Source organism: Neovison vison, chromosome 7 (assembly GCF_020171115.1).
Source record: "Neovison vison isolate M4711 chromosome 7, ASM_NN_V1, whole genome shotgun sequence".
Taxonomy (NCBI): Eukaryota; Metazoa; Chordata; class Mammalia; order Carnivora; family Mustelidae; genus Neogale; species Neogale vison.
Genome location: NC_058097.1, coordinates 113,041,505 through 113,063,318, shown reverse-complemented (window position 1 = coordinate 113,063,318; position 21,814 = coordinate 113,041,505). Strand labels below are relative to the sequence as shown.

General features: G+C 40.1%; 2 protein-coding genes across 2 annotated transcripts; one reads left to right on the top strand and one right to left on the bottom strand.

The window, feature by feature from the left end:
- Positions 1-1,224: 1,224 nt before the first annotated feature.
- On the top strand, positions 1,225-2,214 carry LOC122914009 (olfactory receptor 10S1). The gene has a single exon (XM_044260652.1). The coding sequence runs from the start codon at positions 1,234-1,236 to the stop codon at positions 2,212-2,214; it is 981 nt and encodes a 326-aa protein (XP_044116587.1). The 5' UTR covers positions 1,225-1,233.
- Positions 2,215-14,308: 12,094 nt separating this feature from the next.
- LOC122914008 (olfactory receptor 8B3-like) lies at positions 14,309-15,253 on the bottom strand. Its single transcript, XM_044260651.1, is given in 1 exon segment — positions 14,309-15,253. A coding segment is annotated over 1 exon segment (945 nt).
- Between the last annotated feature and the right edge of the window lie 6,561 nt (positions 15,254-21,814).

The window sequence follows — 21,814 nt, the reverse complement described above, 5'->3', positions numbered from 1 at the left end:
CTAGGTATAAAACATGCACATAGAGGCTTAGGTCCATGGGAAATGAAGATACAATAGAAATTAGGAGTTTATTTCTTTTTTAAAGATTTAATTATTTATTTGACAGAGAGAGAGATCACAAGTAGTCAGAGAGGCATGCAGAGAGAGAGGAGGAAGCAGACTCCCTGCTGGGCAGAGAGCCCGATGCGGGGCTCGATCCAGGATCTGGGATCATGACCTGAGCTGAAGGCAGAGGCTTAACCCACTGAGCCACCCAGGCGCCCAGGAGTTTGGTTTTTTGGTTTTATCTTTGTTTTTTAAGATTTATTTGAGGGGATTTGAGAGAGCACAAGGGGCTGAGGGAGAGGGACAAGCAACCCCCCCACTCCCATGCACAGGGCTCAATCCCAGGACCCTGGAACCATGACCTGAGCTGACTGAGCCATCCAGGTGCCCCTAGAAATCAGGAGTTTAGAGGTAATTTTCACATAATACACCATCTAGGTTTAGGAGATAAAGGATGGAAAGGATTGAAGAAAACTCTTGGCTTTCAAGTCCAACTCAACAATCAAGGCATGGGAAAACATTTCCCAAAACGCTAAAACAAAGATGTACAGGAAGAGCAAGAAATGTACTTAAATATTTGTCTTCTAATTAGGCAGTCAATTCTCTAAGGCTTCATTGTCATACACTTGAGAGTTAGCTATAGGTAGCTGTTAATTCCAAAGAATTCCCTCTGGGTGAGGAACGGATGGAACTGCTGGGTGTATGGCTGACATAATAGTCCCCACACTCTGGGCAAGTATCCCCCAAAGATGGGCTACAGCTCCCTAGCATCACTCGGTAATAAGAGCCAGCTTATCCATATCTGCAGTATGGCAGAGTAAATTAGGAGAGTGAAGGCATCACAATTCGGAAATATTTGCAGGCTTGATATGGTCCACAAGAGTAAGATTTACAATCCATACTTAGAATTGGTGTTATTTAGGGGATGCATTTTTCCAAGTAATTATTACAGTCCTTTATGTACCTCAAAGGATGTTAGGTCCCCCATATACAAAGAGTCATTTCTGAAACAACAGCAAGAAAAAAACAGATCAAAAGAGTGAAATGAACCTATATATCTTTCCCTTCTTTAGGGGACAAGACCAAGCCGGCACAGTCCGACGACTCATGACATTTCAGCTAAGAGGGATGGCTGTTCATTACATTTGTTGATATCAGTTTTGTTACAAAGGGGTAACTAACCGCTTCATGTGTGAGAAGATGGCCATTGAGACAGAGGATCCCAACCAGACCGTGGTGAGCCACTTCTTTCTGGAGGGTCTGATGTACACAGCTGAACATCCTAGCCTCTTCTTCCTCCTCTTCCTCCTCATCTACAGCATCACCTTGACCGGGAATCTCCTCATTCTCATAACTGTGGGCTCTGACCCTCACCTCCGCTCCCCTATGTACCACTTCCTGGGGCACCTCTCCTTCCTGGATGCCTGTTTGTCCACAGTGACGGTGCCCAAGGTCATGGCAGGCCTCCTGACTGCGGATGGGAAGGTGATTTCCTTTGAGGGCTGCGCTGTACAACTTTACTGCTTCCACTTCCTGGCCAGCACTGAGTGCTTCCTATACACAGTCATGGCCTATGACCGCTACCTAGCTATCTGTCAGCCGCTACACTACCCAGTGGCCATGAACAGACGCATGTGTGCAGGGCTGGCTGGACTCACTTGGACCATAGGTGCTGTGCACTCTGCAATCCACACCTCCCTCACCTTCCGCCTGCTCTACTGTGGTCCACACCACATTGCCTACTTCTTCTGCGACATCCCCCCGGTGCTGAAGCTGGCCTGCGAAGACACCACCATTAATGAGCTCGTCATGCTGGCCAACATTGGCATCGTGGCTGCAGGCTGCCTGATTCTCATCGTTGTATCCTACGTCTTCATCGTCGCGGCGGTGCTGCGCATCCGCACTGCCCAGGGCCGGCGGCGCGCCTTCTCCACCTGCTCATCCCACCTCACAGTGGTGCTCCTGTACTACGTGCCACCTGTCTGCATCTACCTGCAGCCTCGCTCCGGGGGGGCAGGAGCTGGGGCCCCCGCTGTCTTCTACACGATCATCACTCCCATGCTCAACCCTTTCATCTACACTCTGCGGAACAAGGAGGTCAAGAGGGCTCTCCAAAGGCTTCTGGGCCGAGGCTCGCGAGAGTCTCCAGCAGGCAGCCCACCCCCCTGACCTGTGCTGGGATTCTTCATTTGCCTGCCAAGAAAACAACTGTTCCCAGAGCAAAATGGGGAGGGGAAATCATTCAGGTGGGAATCAGTGCAACTGAGTTTCAGCCCAGCCACGAGCTTTTCCCCCTCCCTTTGGCCAAGTGACATTTCTCAATGTCTCAGTCACAAACTCTCCATCTATAAAATGGAAGGACCTCGTAGGTGATGTCTAAGAGTATCTTCCAGATCTATGTTCCATGGCTCAGAGGTAAGTGAAATGCTGTTCATATCCTCATTTGTTTAAATAAATGATTCTTTTTTTATTTCATATGCAATAATTTGATTAAATAACACATATTAAAGAATACTGATAACAAAAATGTAATGAACAAATAATAAATAAAACTTTACCTACACATCACCTAGCTTAAGAGAACAGACCATACTTTCAAGAGGATAAAATACAACTACACAGAGAAAAGTGACTTGCTCAAGGCCACGTAGAAAGTGTCATTATCTTTACTTTCTCATTCAAGATGGTATATAACAAAATAGTAGAAGTATGATGGATTTTGAGGTCAGAGCTACCAATATTCTAATCCTGATCCCACCAGTCAGTTAGGCGTAGAATCTTGTGCAAATTTAATAATACTTGGTGTCTCAATGTCCTCTATTAAATGTAAAGTTAAAAAGAACTACTTTGGGACATCTGGGTGGCTCAATCATTAAGTGTCTGCCTTTGGCTCAGCTCATGATCCCAGGGTCCTCCATCCAGCCCCATGTCAGGCTCCCTGCTCGGTGGGAGCCTACTTCACCCTCTCCCACTCCCTGCTTGTGTTCCCTCTCTCGCTGTGTCTCTCTCTGTCAAATAAAAAAATAAAAATCTTTAAAAAAAAAATACTTTGTAGGATTTTAGGAGGTTAAGTGCCTAGTGCAAAATAAATGTTCCCTTTCCTTACCAAGCCTGCTAAGGATGTCAAAGAGAACTTATTATATAAGCTAAGGTTCAATGTATTTCTGAAGAATTGGCAGGGTTTTGATATCTTCATTGAACGTGGAGGAAGCAACACAAAAAATATATATATTTCTAGACTCCAAGGTAACAAATAATAACTCTAGGCTTTAGTGAGAGCAGCTTGCCTGCCACAGAAGTGGGTAGAGCTAGGCTGTGTTCAAAAAAATCTATGAATGACCCGGAAGTACTCTATAGACTGAAAAAGGGCCTTGAATGTCAGATTCAAGAGTCTGGATCATGCACCAGACATTCTGCCTCTTTATTTCTCCAGTTCTTCTATAGAAAGAAGAAGCAGCCACATTCATAAATGCTAGAACAAAAGGGACAAATGGTAGAATGACCAGTTAATAGACCACCATAACAACCTAGACATGAGAAAAACAGTGTCTAACTTGGGTAATATCATTGGAGATGGAGAGGCATTTTACAGAATTATGTTAGAGGTTTTGTAAAGGGAACAAACGGAAAAAGCATTAGAATTATAGTAGTAACCATAATCATTTTGAGCACACAAATGTATAAGGCACTGTGCCTATTATTTTATATTATTCCTCCTTAAAACTATATTTCAAGACAATGGTATTAATCACCTTCTACAGACAAGAAAACTGAGACTGAAGGAGGTGACATAAATTTTCCAAGATCATGCAACCAGTAATAGTTAAAGCCAGGATTTCAATTCATGTCTCTATGGCTTCAGAAACCCTGCATTTCGATTATAACTGAATACCTTAGAGAGAATTGAATCTAGCCTTCACTGTTTATAAACTCCCAATTACATTAGAGGTCTCAACATCATGTTAGACCTTGAGCCAAGGGTAGACCTCGTTGAGATAAGGATTCCCTGAACTTTAAATAGTGCCTCGTCCTCCACAGAGGCAGGATCTGAACCTGGCATTTCTGGAACGGAAAAAATACATAAAAAAAGAAAGAAAGAAAGAAAGAAAGAAGTCAGGGCGCCTGGGTGGCTCAGTGGGTTAAGCCTCTGTCTTTGGCTTAGGTCATGATCTCAGGGTCCTGGGATTAAGCCCCGCATCCATTGGGCTCTCTGCTCAGCAGGGAGCCTGGTCCTCCTCTAACTCTGCCTGCCTCTCTGCCAACTTGTGATCTCTGTCTGTCAAATAAATAAATAACATCTTTAAAAAAAAAAAAAGAAAGAAAGAAAGAAGTGCATGGAAGATGCCACACTCCGCCAAAATTCAGAGCTAATCTCCTTTGTTCTAGTATCTCAGAGTTGCCAATATATCTGTAGGAAGGCCAGAAGGAACCCAGAGAAGTTCATTATTCCCATAGAGTAGGTTTTAAACATAGGAAGAGCCAAACATAGAATGGGAGGCAGAGCTAAAACAAAGTATGGTCCTGTCCTAAAGCATTCCTCTATATCATCAAATGGCTGCTTTGTTAAAATAATAGGATACATCACAGAAGAAGAATATGCCTGTACCATTCCAGTCCCTTCTTCTCAACTTTGGCCCTACTCTTTCTATACCTGTCTACCCAGTAAGAATCCTTTACTCTCTCAGACTCTGCTCTTCTGTCTTCATATCTGACCCGGTCAGCCTGCATTCTTCATCACACTGATTTATTATAGCTTTCACAATGGCACTAAAGTTATTCTGTCTTAATAGTTATTGAATGTGTCAGGTGCATAACTGGATTATAAGAACTTTAAAAGCACAGATCCCATAGACCTCGTATATGTCCCAACCAAAGGTTAACTCTATAAAATATTTGTTCAACTCAATACTCAAAATCTGAACATCAAACCAGACACTATCCATTCTTCACAAGAAGGTTATCAAGTCAGAAAATTGGTTTTTCATCCAGACAAATTGTTCCTCCCAATTATCTTCTCCTTTTAGATATTTTGATCTTCAGTTTTGATTTTTAAATTTAGGAGACTGGATGTATTTCTAATATTACAGGCTCACTTGAAATTTAAAGGAAACAGATGACAGAATTACTGAGTATGAGTTAAGATGAAAACAATACTTAACGAAAGGAGGACAACTGCATAGGGCTATCATTTTCTCAGTCTCCTGACAATGTCAATAGGGCATAGACTGATGACTCTTTTTGATGAATACGGCAAAGGGACAGGAAACAAATGCATTATTTAGGCAGGATAACTTGCCGAGAGGACATGCTACAGGAGTGACAAAGCATCCTTACTATTGTTCGTCTATGGGCTGGTGCTTCTGAGGGAGATCACCAGGACCCCTGAAGGTGGAATGTGCAAAGAAATTGTGAACCATGTGATCAGATGAACTAACTAACCTCATCGAATGAAGGACTTCGTGGTAACAGTGGCATCAAATAATGAAGCTGCAAGTGATACATGATTTCAGTCCTGTTGTTGTTTTAATAATGTGACAATCTGTAAAGCATGTGGTTGTGTCCCCCTCACCAGCAATGCTAACATTTAATAAAATGATATTTCTTTGAAAATATTCTATTACTTAGTTTTTATTACCAAGTTCATATCCACTAATCGCTAAAATGGGCTTTAGCGATTGCTAAAAGTTGTGCTATGTAAATTAGGGTAAATATCTGAAAACATTAAAACTGGGCAGGGGGGTTGGTGCACAGACTTAGAGACACTATGACAAGGTAGTGTTTCCCCAGAATGTTGTCGAAATGTGTAAGCTTAGGAGTCAGATGTTTTACCACCCTTTAATTAAGGGAGGTTCATGATGAAATAAGGATGCCCAAAGTTTGAGTAAGAGTCCTTGAACGTAGATCATTCTCTCTCTCTCCTCTCTCTCTCTTTCTCCCCTAACCCTTCAATAAAGGCTTATAAATTCTAAGATATTGAGGCAGACTGTATTTTCCTAAGAAGACCACAACAGTATCATCCATCCCAAACCTTCTTCTTGAAAAGAAATGAAGACATTTTCCATCAAGAGCTAAGGGGTCTGTTCCCCAACACTCCCCCTCCCCACCCTGCCTTCTGAATTTGGAAGATGCTAGGTGACTTCTCAGGTTGGATCACCATAGGCAATGCAAGCTCGCCCTGGCTCTTGAACGCACCTACTCTTGGAACTATTCACCATGCTCTGAGACAGGACAAATAGCCATGGACCACAGAAAGAGACGTACGTAGAGAGGTTCACATGAAGAGGTTCTGAGGCCCTGGGCCCACTGCAGCTAAGTTCTCAGAGACAACAGTGAGTACAGGTTTCCCAGCCATAGGACTGAGCCATCGAACCTTGGGCTGCCCCAGGGACTACCAAGTGAAGGGGAGATGAGCCTTTATCATGATACCTGGCACAAATTCCAGACTTCTGACTAAATCATTGATTGTTGTTGTCTTAAGATGCTAAATGTTGGGATGTTTTGTTACATAGCAAAAAATTAACAGAGCACAATTTATGCCTAGTCACTGCCACTAACATATACTGCTAGTAACATATACACACAGACATGAGTATAGTATCATCTCCAGGAACCATTGGTTGTGCTCCTAAATATTTTACCCATTGTTCTTTATATTCCGTTCCCTCACATCTTATAGTAATAGAACAAATAATAGAACAAACTGATTCCAAAGTTAGCAGAAGGAAGGATATAAAGATTAGAGTAAAAATAAGTGAAATACAAAACAAGGAAACAATAGGAAAAAATCTACAAAACTAAGGGTTGGTTTTTTGAAAAGATAAAATTGACAAACCCCTAGCTCAACTAAGGAGAAAAAGAGAGAAAACTCAAAGAAATAAAATAAGAAACTTTACAACTGATGGCCAGAAATAAAAAAGATCATGAGGCACTATTACGAGCAAATATAGACCAGCAAATTTTGCAATGCAGAATAAATGGATAAATTCCAGGAAACATAAAACTTACCAAGACTAAATTATGAAGAAATAGAAAGTCTGAATAGATCTATTAACAAATCTGCAGGTTAGAGAAGTACTCAAAAACCTCCCAACAAAGAAAAGCCCAGGACCATAATGCTTGACAGATGAATTCTACCAAACATTTAAAGAAGAATTAATACCAATCTTTCTTAAGCTCTTGGGTGAGAGAGTCAGTAGTCGATGATGGGAATCAGGTATCTTACTGTGAGAACTGGCAGCTTACAAACAAGCGAGGAGAGAAAGCACGTAGTACTAGATTAGAACAGGAGTCATCAGTATTCACACATGTTTAACTGAATATAACCATAGATGACTGCATACGGACATATTTATTGATACATATCAGCTTAGAGGGTCTAGAAGCAGTGATACCCTAGTAGCAGCAAGAACATTTTATGCCCAGATACTGGTTTCTAATGACGATCTGCAATGAAAGAAACCAGGAAAGGAACTCGGGCAGGAAAGATGAGCCTGGAGCATCTTCTGGTGTCAAAAAGCAAAGAAGTGCTAAACTACACACACACACGGTTATGTCAAAGAGACACAAGAACTGGGACACCTGGGACAGTGGGTTGAGTTTTTGACTCTTGACTTTGGCCCAGGTCATGATCTGGTTGTGGGATCAACCCCCACATCAAGCTCCATGCTCACCAGGGAGTTTGCTTGGGATTCTCTCTCTCTCCCCCTGCCCTTTCCCCACTCAAATAAATAGATCTTTAAAAAATAAAAATAAAAAAAGACACAAGAACCAATTGAAAGTGTTCTCAATAGCCAAAACTTGAATAATTTGAGTAACAGAATAAATAAAGCAGTAATGGAATATAATTTAATATATAAAATAAATGTCCATCTCTCCATAATGATATAAATAAATGATTAAATAAGTAGAGGGATAATAAAATGAAAAAATCCGTGGTGCAGAAGCCGAAGAAACAGAAAAAAAGAAATAATAGAGTTAAGAGCAAAAATATTTGAACTATAGACAACATTTGCAAGCCACATATCCAACAAAGACTTCCTGGTATGTATCTAGAAAGTATTTTTAAATAGAAAAAGAAAGAAGTACTAAATCTCAATGGCAAAAACATGACATGTTTTTGAGGACAGATGTGAAAAGACAGATCAATGAAGAGGACATATACCTGCCAAATAAGCACATAAAAATATGTCCAATATCATTAGGAATGAGGGTGATATAAGTTAAAACCACAATGAGACATTTCACATCCATCAGAATGACCAGAATAAAATACAGTGACAATATGAAATATGGCACAGATATGGAGAATCTGGGTTATTCATATATATTATTCATATATATATATAGCTGGAGGGAATGTAAAATGGTACCACAGCCACTTTGTTAACTAGAATTTAAATAAAAACATGAAACCATTTCGAGTTTATCTTTGTGTATGGTGTAGGAAAATGGTCGAGTTTCATTCTTCTACATAAAGCTGTCCAATTTTCCCAGCACCATTTATTGAAGAGACTGTCTTTTTTCCACTGTATATATTTTCCTGCTTTGTTGAAGATTATTTGACCATAGAGTTGAGGGTCCATATCTGGACTCTCTACTCTGTTTCACTGGTCTATGTGTCTGTTTTTATGCCAGTACCATGCTGTCTTGGTGATCACCACTTTGTAGTAAAGCTTGAAATCAGGTACTGTGATGCCGCCAGTTTTATTTTTGTTTTTCAACATTTCCTTAGTGATTCAGGGTCTCTTGTGATTCAATACAAATTTTATGATTATTTGCTCCAGCTCTTTGAAAAATACCGGTGGAATTTTGATTGGAATGGCATTAAAAGTATAGAATGCTCTAGGCAGTATAGACATTTTAACAATATGTATTCTTCTGATCCAAGAGCATGGAATGGTCTTCCATCTTTTTGTGTCTTCTTCAGTTTCTTTCATGAGTGTTCTGTAGTTCCTCGGGTACAGAAAAAGACCTCAACGTGAGACAGGAATCCATCAGAATCCTAGAGGAGAACATAGGCAGTAAGTAACCTCTTTGATAGCAGCCACAGCAACTTCTTTCAAGATATATCTCCAAAGGCAAAGGAAACAAAAGCGAAAATGAACTTTTGGGACTTCATCAAGATCAAAAGCTTCTGCACAGCAACGAAAACAGTCAACAAAACAAAGAGGCAACCCCTGTAATGGGAGAAGATATTTGAAAATGACAGTATAGACAAAAGGTTGATATCCAGGATCTATAAAGAAATCCTCGAGCTCAACACACACAAAACAGATAATCATATCAAAAAATGGGCAAAAGATATGAACAGACACTTCTCCAATGAAGACATATAAATGGCTATCAGACACATGAAAAAATGTTCTTCATCACTAGCCATCAGGGATATTCAAATTAAAACCACACTGAGATACCACCTTACACCAGTTAGAATGGCCAAAATTTGCAAGACAGGAAACAATGTGTGTTGGAGAGGATGTGGAGAAAGGGGAACCCTCTTATACTGTTGGTGGGAATGCAAGTTGATGCAGCCACTTTGGAGAACAGTGTTGAGATTCCTCAAGAAATTAATAATAGAGCTTCCCTATGATCCTTCAATTGCACTACTGGGTATTTACCCCAAAGATACAGATTTAGTGAAAAGAAGGGCCATCTGTACCCCAATGTTTATAGCAGCAATGGCCACAGTCACCAAACTGTGGAAAGAACCAAAATGCCCTTCAACGGACGAATGGATAAGGAAGATGTGGTTCATATACACTATGGAGTATTATGCCTCTATCAGAAATGATGAATACCCAACTTTTATAGCAAAATGGACAGGACTGGAAGAGATTATGCTGAGTGAAATAAGTCAAGCAGAGAGAGCCAAATGTCATATGGTTTCACTTATTTGTGGAGCATAACAAATAACATGGAGGACATGGGGAGATGGAGAGGAGAAGGGAGTTGAGGGAAATTGGAGGGGGAGATGAACCATGAGAGACTATGTACACTGAAAAACAAAGACCCTCCATACTGTTTTCCACAGTGGCTGCACCAATTTGCATTCCCACCAACAGTGTAAGAGGGTTCCCCTTTCTCTACATCCTTACCAACATCTTTTGTTTCCCGTGTTGTTAATTTTAGCCATTCTGACAGGTGTGAGTGATATCTCATTGTAGTTTTCATTTGTATTTCCCTAATGTGAGTGATGTGAAGATTTTTTCATGTGTCTCTTAGCCATCTGTATGTCTTCTTTGGAAAAATGTCTACTCAGGTCTTCTGGCCATTTTTAAACTGGATTGTTTTGAAGGGGTGTTGAGTTTTTGTTTTTGTTTTGAGAGAGAAAGTAAGAGTGTGTGTATATGCACAAACAGGCGGAGGTGCAGAAGGAGAGAGAAAATCCCAAGCAGGTTCCTCACTCAGCTCAGATCCCAAGGTGGGGCTCGATCTCAGGACCCTGAGATTGTCAACTGAACCAAAATCAAGAGATGGAACCCTTAACTGACTGAGCCACCCGGGCACCTCAAGTGTTGAGCTTTGTAAGTTCTATAAGTTTTATAAATTGAATTTTATAAGAATGTCCAATGGAAAAAAGACTGTTGCTTCAAAAAATGGTGTTAGGAAAACTGAACAGCAACATGCAAAAGAATGAAACTGGATCACTTTCTCACACCATAGACAAAAATAAATTCAAAATGGATGAAAGACCTAAATGTGAGGCAGGAAACTATCAGAATCCTAAAGGAAAATACAGACTGCAACCTCTTTGACCTCAGTTGGAGCAACTTCTTACTAGATGTCTCCTGAGGCAGAGAAAACAAGCAGAAATGAGCTATTGGAACTTCATCAAGATAAAATGCTTCTGCACAGTAAAGGAAACAATCAACATCACTAAAAGGCAACCTTTGGAATGGAAGAAGATATTTGAAAATAACATATCTGATAAAGGGTTAGTATCAAAAATCTATAAAGAGTTTCTCAAACTCAATTCCAATTTTGAAGTCTATATCCACTAACAATATACTTCAGGAATAAATAGGAAATAAATACATTTCCAGATGAAGGAAATCTAACATAATTGGTCTTCCACATACTGACCCTTTCAGAATGGCTAAAAAAGTATATGGAACATAAGGGAAATGACCACAAGAGGAAGCCTAGACTAAACTCCAGGAAGGAAGAAATGTTGACTGTGGAAAATATAGATAAATAAAATAGACTATCTTCATGATTTTTTAAACTTTTTTTGACATTTGAAGCAAAAGTAATTACACCACCTGATATGTATGTATGTATGTATGAAGAGAAAATACTAAAGACAGGGTTTTGTTTTTTTTTTTAATGGGAAATAGTAAAAGGAAGTAAATAGAAGCAAGTTTTCTATACTTTACTCCAAGTCACAAAATGTCAATACTATGTAACATGTACATGTAGACTATGTAAGTTACATGTGTATATTGTGCTAACTAGAGTATACAGACAGGTACTTCAAATCACTAAGTATAAATCAAAGCTGAATTCTGAGAAAGGTCAAGTAATTGATAGGAAGGCAAGAAAAGAAGCAGAGAAAAAGAATATATCAAGGATATATCAAGAAACAGTGGAAACAATAGAAAACAACACAATGGTAGAGTAAGCCCTCAGACATCAAGAGATCAATAATGGTCTAAATTAGTTAAATGGAGATTTAATTAAAAAGCAGAGATTTTCAGGGTGCCTGGGTGGCTCAGTCAGTGAAGCATCTGCCTTTGACTCAGGTCATGATCCCAGGATGGTGGGATCAAGTCCCACATCAGGCCCTCTGCTCAGTGGGGATCCTGCTTCCTAACACCCCCTGCTCCCTCTTTCTAGCACTCCCTCTCAAATAAATAAAAATCTTAAGAAAAAAAAAAGCAGAGACTTTCAAGGTTCATTTAAAAAACAACCCAAACATGCTACCTACAAGAAACTTGCTTCAAATACAACAATGTAAGTAAGCTGAAAGAATGAAAAATAATAAACCATAAAAACATAATAAGTTGCAAGGGTAGTTTATATTTTCTTAACACAGGTCCATTATCTGATCTGTATTTCCTTGGTTTATAATTTGACTTTTCATTTTCTTAACTGCGTCTTATGACAGAATATTGAATAGAGAAATAGCCAAATCAGGAAAAATCACAGTCATGAAAAGGCCAGCGTAGGGGATATAGTCAATAATATTGTAACAACATTGTGTGGTTGTCGGCGGTAACTACATTTTTCATGGTGATCATTGCATCATGCATAGAATTATCAATTCTCTATGTCATACATCTAAAACTAATATAACACTGTATGTCACCTACACTTCAATTAGAAAAAAGAAAATAAGCACAATATTTAACCAGATATTTCAAAGAAGATATATAATTGGCTAGTAGACATACACAAAAATTGTCAGTATTATTCATTAAGGACATGTAAATTAAAACAAAAATGAGATACTACTGCACACCCACCAGAATGACTATGATTAAGAAGACAGATGTTACCAAGTGTTGGCAAAAACATGGAAAAAAATTATCATATCTTGCTGGTGGGAATATAACAATAGTAGAATCTCTTTTGAAAAGAGTTGGGCAGTTTCTTAAAAAGTTAAAGAATTTTCATTTCACCCACAATTCCATTCTTTCACTTAACTCACTCAGAAGTAGTGCCCAAAGATCTATACATATCCCCTCCTTCACTACTACCTCTGGACCCAGATATATCTGTTGACTTATCTTGAATCTGAATTACTTTTCATCAAAGGATACTGGACTATTAGATATCCAAATACAAAAATTTTACTCAGATCAACAGCCCACACCATATAGAAAAAGCAATTCAAAACAGATCATGAATTTAAATGTCATAATACTTAGAGAAGAAAACATAACAGAGAAATCTTGGAACTCTGGGATGAGCAAAGGATCTCTTAAATATGAAACCAGAAGTTCAATCCATAATAAAAGATTGAGACATTAGAATTTATCAAGGGGCGCCTGGGTGGCTCAGTGGGTTAAAGCCTCTGCCTTCGGCTCAGGTCATGATCCCAGGGTCCTGGGATCGAGCCCCACATCGGGCTCTCTGCTCCGCGGAGAGCCTGCTTCCTCCTCTCTCTCTCTCTGCCTGCCTCTCTGCCTACTTGTGATCTCTGTCAAATAAATAAATAAAATCTTTAAAAAAAAAAAGAATTTATCAAAATTAAAATTCTCTGCTCTTTGAGAGATACTATTAAGAGAATGAAAACACAAGACAGATCAGGAGAAAATATTTAAATCACATGTCTGATATACTTTGCATTCAGAATATATCAAGAAATCCCAAAACTCGAGACTAAATAAACAAACAACACGATGTGCCCTATAAGCCCACATACATTGCCTGTCTCACTTACCACTATATCTGCAGTGTTTAACAATGGAGCCTGGTGCAGGATAGAGGCTCAGTCTCTATTACTAACTATACTGTTTGTGCCATTAACCCTCTGAGACAAAAGGGGCAGTGAAAATCATAAAGGGAAAATGCTGACTGCTAAAAGAATTAGAGATTTTTAAGTCTATTTGAGAAAAGGACAAAAACTCTTCTACTAATATAGCTTCTCCTATTATCTATATTTCCTGCCCTGAAATTCCAAGAGGGAAAACCCAGTGTCGGCTGGTTTTTATTCCTGACTGCTCTAAAAAGGTTATCTTAGTTTCTTGTCCTTAGGATCTAGGATCAAAAGGGAGACCGGAGACTAGAAAGAGAAGAGGATCTTTCTATTTTTATCTCCTTTCGGGAAACAAAGGACTCTCCCTAAACAAAATGCCCTACAGCAATTTAATAGACCTCTCTCATTTCCACCACAGCCTTTCAATAGAGGTTTATTGAGTGAATGAATGAATGAATGAATGGCCACATCTCAAGTCCATCCAAGTCCATATATCCATGACATATCTTCACAAGAATTCCAGACATGTCTCAGTCAAAAATCTCACACTTTACCATTTCTGAATTTACCAACATTCAACCTTTTATACTTAAAATTTATAACTTCTGAAAATGAGCTGAAGAATGACAAAGGAACTCCTTTTAACTTTCTATGAAAAGACAGAGGACTGGTCCTCCTCCTCCTTATATTGTCTTTGTGAAATGATTTATAAATAATTAACTCAGTTTACCTTATTATTTGAATCATTTGCATCCCTATTTTGATTGTTTACTGTTCTGTCTGTAACTTCATACATTGTGTGCCCCTCCTAGGTTTGGCATCTATACCTAACCGAGTTTCCATTTATGAGAACATCCTTTTCTTCGAAGTCGTACTCAGTGCAATTTTAACATCTTTGTTCCTCAGACTGTAGATAAAAGGATTCATCATTGGCCCCACGATGGTATAAAAAACTGTGGATACTTTGTCTTGATCCAGAGACCCAGCAGATGGCTTAAGATACATGAATGCTGATGATCCAAAGAAGAGAGAAACAGTAACGATGTGGGAGCTGCAGGTACTGAAGGCTTTGGACCGGCCCTCGGAAGAACGGATGTGGAAGATGCTGGAGAGGATCAAGGCATAAGAAACGGAAATGGTGAGGCTGGGCACTATTACGTTGATGCCTACCACAATGAAAACCACTAGCTCGTTGATGTAGGTGCTTGTGCAGGAGAGCCGGAGGAGAGGAGGTATGTCACACATGTAATGATTGATGATGTTGTCACTGCAGAAAGTGAGTCTCAGCATGCACCCAGTGTGGGCCACGGCACCCGCAATCCCCATCGCATATGTTCCCGCCATCAGCGTGAGGCAGACCCGATGGGACATGATGGCCTTGTAAAGCAGGGGCTTACAGATGGCCACATACCGGTCATAGGCCATGGACGTCAAAATACAGCACTCGTCAATAACAAAGAAGGAGAAGAAACAGAGCTGCGTCATGCACTCTGCGTAAGAGATGATGTTCTCTGTTACAAAACCCATCAGCATTCTAGGGATTATGACAGACGAGAAGCAGAGATCAATGAAGGAAAGGTTGAAGAGGAAGTAGTACATGGGGGTGTGCAGGTGAGGGTTCAGACCGATCAGAATAATCAAGCCCATGTTCCCCACCACGGTGACCACATAGATTCCTAAGAAAATGAAGAAGAAAGGCAGCTGGAGTTCTGGCTGTTGTGTTAAACCCAGCAGGATAAACTCGGTCACTGAAGACTCATTTCCTGTGGCCATTCTTCCCTAAGGCATATCTGTGAGAACAGGACAAAGGGCGACATTGCAATGAGTAACCAGCTCTCCCCGCCAATCCCCCCATATTGAGACTGAGACCCAGAATGAGAGAATGAACGCAAAGCCACCCTGCTGTGTGCCTTTGCTGTCTCCACTGTAAAGTCTGAGGGATGGTTCCAAGATGTGTATCAAACACGCTAACAGGTGAGTGCCATCTGTGTGAGGCTGAGGAACCCTGTGACCAATCAGGGCTACAAAGTCTGTGTTCCACTCCTGATTTAACTGTCCACCAGCCCCACCTAATGGCCCATGGCTGCCTCCACAGGGAGGAGATGAGGGCATCTCAAATCTTCAGCTGCCATAGCTGAGGCTGGGAAGAAAGAGAATAGGACAGATCAAATCAACACTCACCCTTCAATGTAGGACCTTGCTAACCTCTCTCCCTTATTCCCAAGGAGACACAAGTGGCTCTGATGAATTTCAGAGGTGAGCAGCCCGGAACGGAGATCCTTCTTCTTTGTTCCTTTTTTGTTTTGACCGAGGGAACCAGAACACCGACCTCTGACGAGCCATGACTTACAGATGATGATTTCTGACAGTGGCTTTGACCAGAGTGGTTTTCTCCAGACAAGGGGGTAGTAAATAGCACCCTGCCCATGCCCAAAGAGCCCCATGCTAATATGACCCCAAGGGTTTTCATGAATTAGGAAATCCTAGGGACCTGATTAAAAATGGGAAGATGGTTCTCCCAGTGTTTTCCCCAGAGATCAGGCTTTGTAGCAAAGAGACATTACCTACTGTGCATGTATAGCCCAAGTTCATTATAGGAACACTGATTTCTTAGAATATACCATTTTTCACACCTTTTGGGGTTGTTGCCTAATCGGGCACATCCCCAAATAGAAAAGCAGATGTTCCTTCCTGCATCCACAGCCCCTCTTGCCATACGAAATACTATACATTATTTGTTTGTTAGTTGTGTCTTCCCACAACACACACACACACACACACACATATTTATACACTCACATATATTTGAATTTAAGTTCTAAAGAGACAAGGATTTTGTCTGTTTTCTTCAGCACTATTTCTGGAGCATCTTTGACTAATACGAATGATATATAGTAGGTATTGAATATTTGTTTGATTAAATAAATGAATGAGAAACCCTTTTTTCCATCTTTCCTGGGCCCTGTGCTGGTTACTGACTACAATGGAATTCTTGCCGCACAGGCAAAGGCTTATATGGCGTCCATGGTTTTCTTTGCACACCTGTAGCAAAAACACCAGGAACGTCCATGAAGGTCACTGCTGAACTCCTGGTGTCCACGTAGGAGCACTTCAGATCAAAGTTACTGAACTCAGGGAAAAAATATTATTTTCCTCCACCCTCAGTGTCACATAGAGGACTGCCATAGGCTTTCAGAGAGGTCCTAATGTCTCTCCCCAGGGACCGCAGCAGAGGCTCAGATCAAAAGGCAGATTTGGATTAGCCTAGAAAGCTACAAAATGCCAAAGTCCTTCTCAGCTCACTGTGGGAGGCCATGGGGAACCATTCAGGATTTTTATTGTTCTTTTGGCACCAGATTAAAATCATCAAAATGGAGACCCTTGGGAAGATTAACGTGGCGAGCACCAGCAAGTTGGACTGATATGTGAAAGCCTAGAGGCAGGGTCAGCTTTGGGAGACAATTACAACAGTCTGTGAATGATTTTTAGATGCCCTGAATTAACAGTGCTACTGTCAGTAATTCCAAGAGACAAACATACTCAAGAGACATTGCAAAGGGGGATTCATCCAGACTTCTTACAAAGAGGATAGAAATAGACAAAAAGAGTTGTAAAAACTGCTAGCCTCAGTGTTGGGATAAACTATGCTGTTACTACAAACAAGAAGAACTCAAAGTATTTATGGAAAGCGTACATTCGGGTGGAACATGGTGAGGTTGGCTGCTAGCTGGACAGGGAAGCAGAAGCACATGTTAGGAAACAGCCCAATGAAGGTTAAATAAATGTAAGGAGGGGGGTTACACATGAGAAAAAGATTTGGGGATCCTTTCCATAAAGGCTAAAGCCATGGGATTAGGTAAACTCAAGGAGAGAAAAGATGAAGAAAGATTATGCTAAGTGAAGTAAGTCAAGCAAAGAAAGACAAGTATCATATGGTATCACCCATATGTGGAACATAGGTAATAGCACGGAGGACCATGGGGGAAAGGAAGGAAATCTAAAGAGGGAGAAATCAGAAAGGGAGATGAACCCTGAGAGTCTATGGACCCCGGGAAACAAACTGGGGGTTTCAGAGGGGAGGCGGGTAGGGGAAGGGGGTAACGGGTATGGGTATTAAGGAGGGCACGCTTGTGATGAGCACTGGGTGTTATACATAACTAATGTATCACTGAACACTACATTGAAAACTAACTGAACATAAATGAATAAATATAAAAAGAAAAAGAAAAAAGAAAAGAAGGAGAAAAGGAGCAGAAGGGCAAGAAGAAAATTTAAGAAATCTTCCCATTGTAGGTTTTATATTTGGGGTCATTTTAAACCAAACCATTGCTGATATGAGTCCTAATTATTATTCTTAGCCCCCTCAAAATTACTAGAGGACTAGAAACTCCTCAGGCCAAATTCGAAAAGTGCCACACTGGATAGACATTCCTTGGGCTGCAACAGTGATGAGTACCTGGGGAAGTCCATAAAATGTTTTGTCTTTTTTTGTTTTGTTTCTTTTTGGCAGAAAAACAGAGAGCACACATGAGCAGAGGGAGAGAGAGAATCCCAAGCAGGCTCTACACCCAGTGCAGAGCCGATGTGGGGCTAGATTTCATGACCCTGAGATCATGACCTGAGCTGAAATCAAGAGTCAGTTACTTAACTGACGGAGCCACCAGGCACCCCCATAAAATGTGTTCTGTATAGAAAGTTACAAACTCTTATTTGGCCGATACAATAACCAGAAAGAGTCCCTCTAAAGTTATATGAAATCACATTGCAAGAATCTTACATAAAGGTTTTAAGCCACAGCTGAAAGTCATTCTTTCATCTTTAATGCAAACCACCTAAATATGGGCAAATGTGAAAGGAAGATAGGAAGGTTCTGAGCTTATCCTTACATTGCAAAACTCTCATTCCCTCCCTACCTTTCTCCCATCTACATAATGGTCGCCTTAACCTAATTCAGTTAAAACAATGTTAAATGGTCTTCCTTTCTTTGAAATATATCAGCACCTCTTGCCCATGCCTGACTCCTTTTTTTTTTTTTTTAAGATTTTTATTTATCTACTTATTTTTCAGAGAGAGAGAGAGACCAGAAGCATGGAGAGTTGAAGGCAGAACAAGCAGGGCAGGCAGAGGGAGAAGCAGGCTCCCTGCTGAGCAAGGAGCTGGATGTGGGACTCAGTCCCAGGATTCTGGATCATGACCTGAGCCAAAGGCAGATGGTTAACCAACTGAGCCACCCAGGCGTCCCCTGACTCCTTTTTAAGTAACTCAAGTTCGGTATGCTCTACCTTGTCATAGTCAGCGGTAATCAAAGCTTTATGTGATGCTCTATTTTCTAAAGATGCAGAAAATAAAACCATGTATTTTAACCCAGAACATGATGTTTTCATATATGTTTACCTTGTCAAATGATCATCACAATCAAGCCATTTAACATATTCATTACCTCATGTAATTATGTGTTTTTTGTGATGAGAACACTTAAGATCAACTCTCTTAGCAAATTTCAAGGATGCATTACAGTATCATTAACTATAGATACAATGTTGTACATTAGATCTCTGTAACTTACGCATCTTGCTTCACTGAATTTTTGTCCCCCTTGGAGAGCATCTCCCCGTTTTGCTCGCTCCCAGGCCCTGACAACCATCATTCTACTCTGTGCTTTCATGAGTTTCACATGTTGAGATTATATACACAAGTGAAATCATGCAGCATTTGTCTTTTTTTCTGGGTCTGCCTTATTTCACTTAGCATAATGTCCTCTACATCCAACTATGCTGTCCCAAATGCAGAATTTCTTTCTTTCTTTAAGGCTGACTAAGCCATAAGCACTTTTTTTTAGAAGTCAGCTCATCCTAAGATTAATTCTTCTTCTCTAAGTTCTCATCAGTAAAGAATATACACAAAGACCTATAGTCAAATAAGATAAATGAATCACCTGTAGCAATGGGCAAGGGGACCGTTATCTGTAGAAAGCAGAACTCTCTAGTAAATATTAGATTGGAAAAGTACACCTTAATCTTAAAGCCAAATGAGGCTTCCAAGGTATTCCCTCTTGCCTGATCCACTGTAAAGGAAAGGAACATTGTGGACACACCCCACAGGCAGAAAAGGAATTGCCTGTAACAATCTAGTTACCTTGCAGGAGTGAGGGTGGGGAGATCATGCCCCAAGAGTCATTCTTCTATTAATAAATGAACTGGCCCAAAGAAAAGGATGGACTTGCCTTCTTGCTTTTGAAGCACAATAGCTCCACATACTGATAAAGGTCTGACCCAGAATTTTGGACCAACTCTTCAGATTAGCTATTTCTCTTCACTTAAAAAAATTAGGTAAAAGGGGGAAAACCCAAGATTTCCAGAACGTAAAGAAGAAAGAAAGTCCTTTCCTAGGTGGAAATGTAGGAGGAAACAATAAACATTTCTAAAGTGTTGGGAAACTGGATCCGGCAGAGGCTGGGTACTCAATAAATAATTGTCAGTGGCAGAAGCTCCCATCAGATTTTATTTGTTTATTATTTGTGAAATAATCACACCTGTGAAGGAAACACTGTAATAAAGTGGGTGAGAGCCTGGCTTCTAGGGCAGAAGACCAGATTTAAGTCGTATGTCCCTATTCATTTCTATTGATTAACCAAAGGAAACAGGTATAAGTAAAAAAAAAGAGAGAGAGAGAGAGAGAGAAAGGGAAAGCGCCCATTTTTTGGAAAAGGTAGCAGTTATACTAATCTCCCTTCAGAATGATATTCCATCTTAATTCTGAGATGAAATGCTATCATAAAGACATTTTTCTCCAAATGAATGTAGCTATCACCAGGCGCATTATTGAACAAGCCATTTGGACTCATTTCTTTTTTCTTGGCCTTTGTTATGAGAGAAGGCTTTGGGATCAAGTAGGCACCAAAACACCCTCCAGGTAAGGTGATTATCTGCCACACTTTATAGAAGTCCCACTCTAACTGGAATTATATCAGCTGGTTTCACTGAAAGAAACAGAAACTATTCTAGGAATTTTAAGCAAAGAGGCTTACAGGGAAATAAACGCTTATGTAATCAGCAGCAGCAGCACTTAGGAAATGGATTCTAGACTGGGACTCCAGGATGGACTCCTAGTCCTCTGCAGATCTGACCCAGTGGGGAGGTTAGAACAAAGGTGAGAAGAGCTCACCCACAGTAACCACAAGGGCATTCAACACTCTTGAGCACACTTTCTCGTATTCTTGAATATCAGAGCAAGACTGGCTCTTCACTTTCCCATATTAAAAGCTTTTATTGACCTCACTATTCTATCCGATTTAAAGGGGCAAGTTTTGACAATCCCAGAATGTTTAAAGACTTTTCTCTAGACATATTATTCTGATCAGTGCAAAATTTTCTTTTATCTATTACATATTTTAAGCCATAATTTATTTAGCCTATGAACTCCTAAGAATACCATAGAATATTTTCCCATCTTCAGGAGAAAGAAAAAAAAACATAACTGGCTACAAATTAAAACCACCAATACACAGTCTGACATGACTGTATTTCCTAATTCCAACTAAGTTCAGACAACCATCAATAGAACTTTTAAATATGTTCTCTTGATTTTATTGTATCTCTGCTAAGCCAATAGTAGACACAATTTGTTCATGCTCCCGAATGTGCACAGTTTTTCAGTAGAATGACATCTAAAAAGGGACAGATTCTTAACAGTTCACAGTTTTGTTTGTTTGTTTGTTTTAAATTAAAGTTATTTATTTTCAGCATAACAATATTCATTATTTTTTCACCACACCCAGTGCTCCATGCAATCTGTGCCCTCTATAATACCCACCATCTGGTTCCCCCAACCTCCCACCCCCCCGCCACTTCAAACCCCTCAGATTGTTTTTCAGAGTCCATAGTCTCTCATGATTCACCTCCCCTTCCAATTTCCCCCAACTCCCTTCTCTTCTCTAACTCCCCCATGTCCTCCATGCTATTTGTTATGCTCCACAAATAAGTGAAATTTGTTTTTTAAGATTTTTTATTTATTTACTTGACAGACAGAGATCACAAGTAGGCAGAGAGAGAGAGCCCAATGCGGGGCTCGATCCCAGGACCCTGGGATCATGACCTGAGCTGAAGGCAGAGGCTTTAACCCACGAGCCACCCAGGCACCCCTAACAGTTCACTGTCTTAAAGGACTTTAAGTTCAACATTTATTCAGGGGATGGGGTAGAGTCAGCAGAGAAAAATGGATACTCTGAGCTTATAGAATTTATGTAAATGAGAAGAGAATTTTTATTCTGCATGATAATGAGCAAAATTTAAATGATTTTCCTAATCTTTATTATCTTAGTGCAAACTATATACAATCCATTCTCTTGAA

Bases quoted from the DNA above. Each gene is read 5' to 3' on its own strand.
- LOC122914009 (XM_044260652.1), top strand. From the start codon at position 1,234: ATGTGTGAGAAGATGGCCATTGAGACAGAGGATCCCAACCAGACCGTG.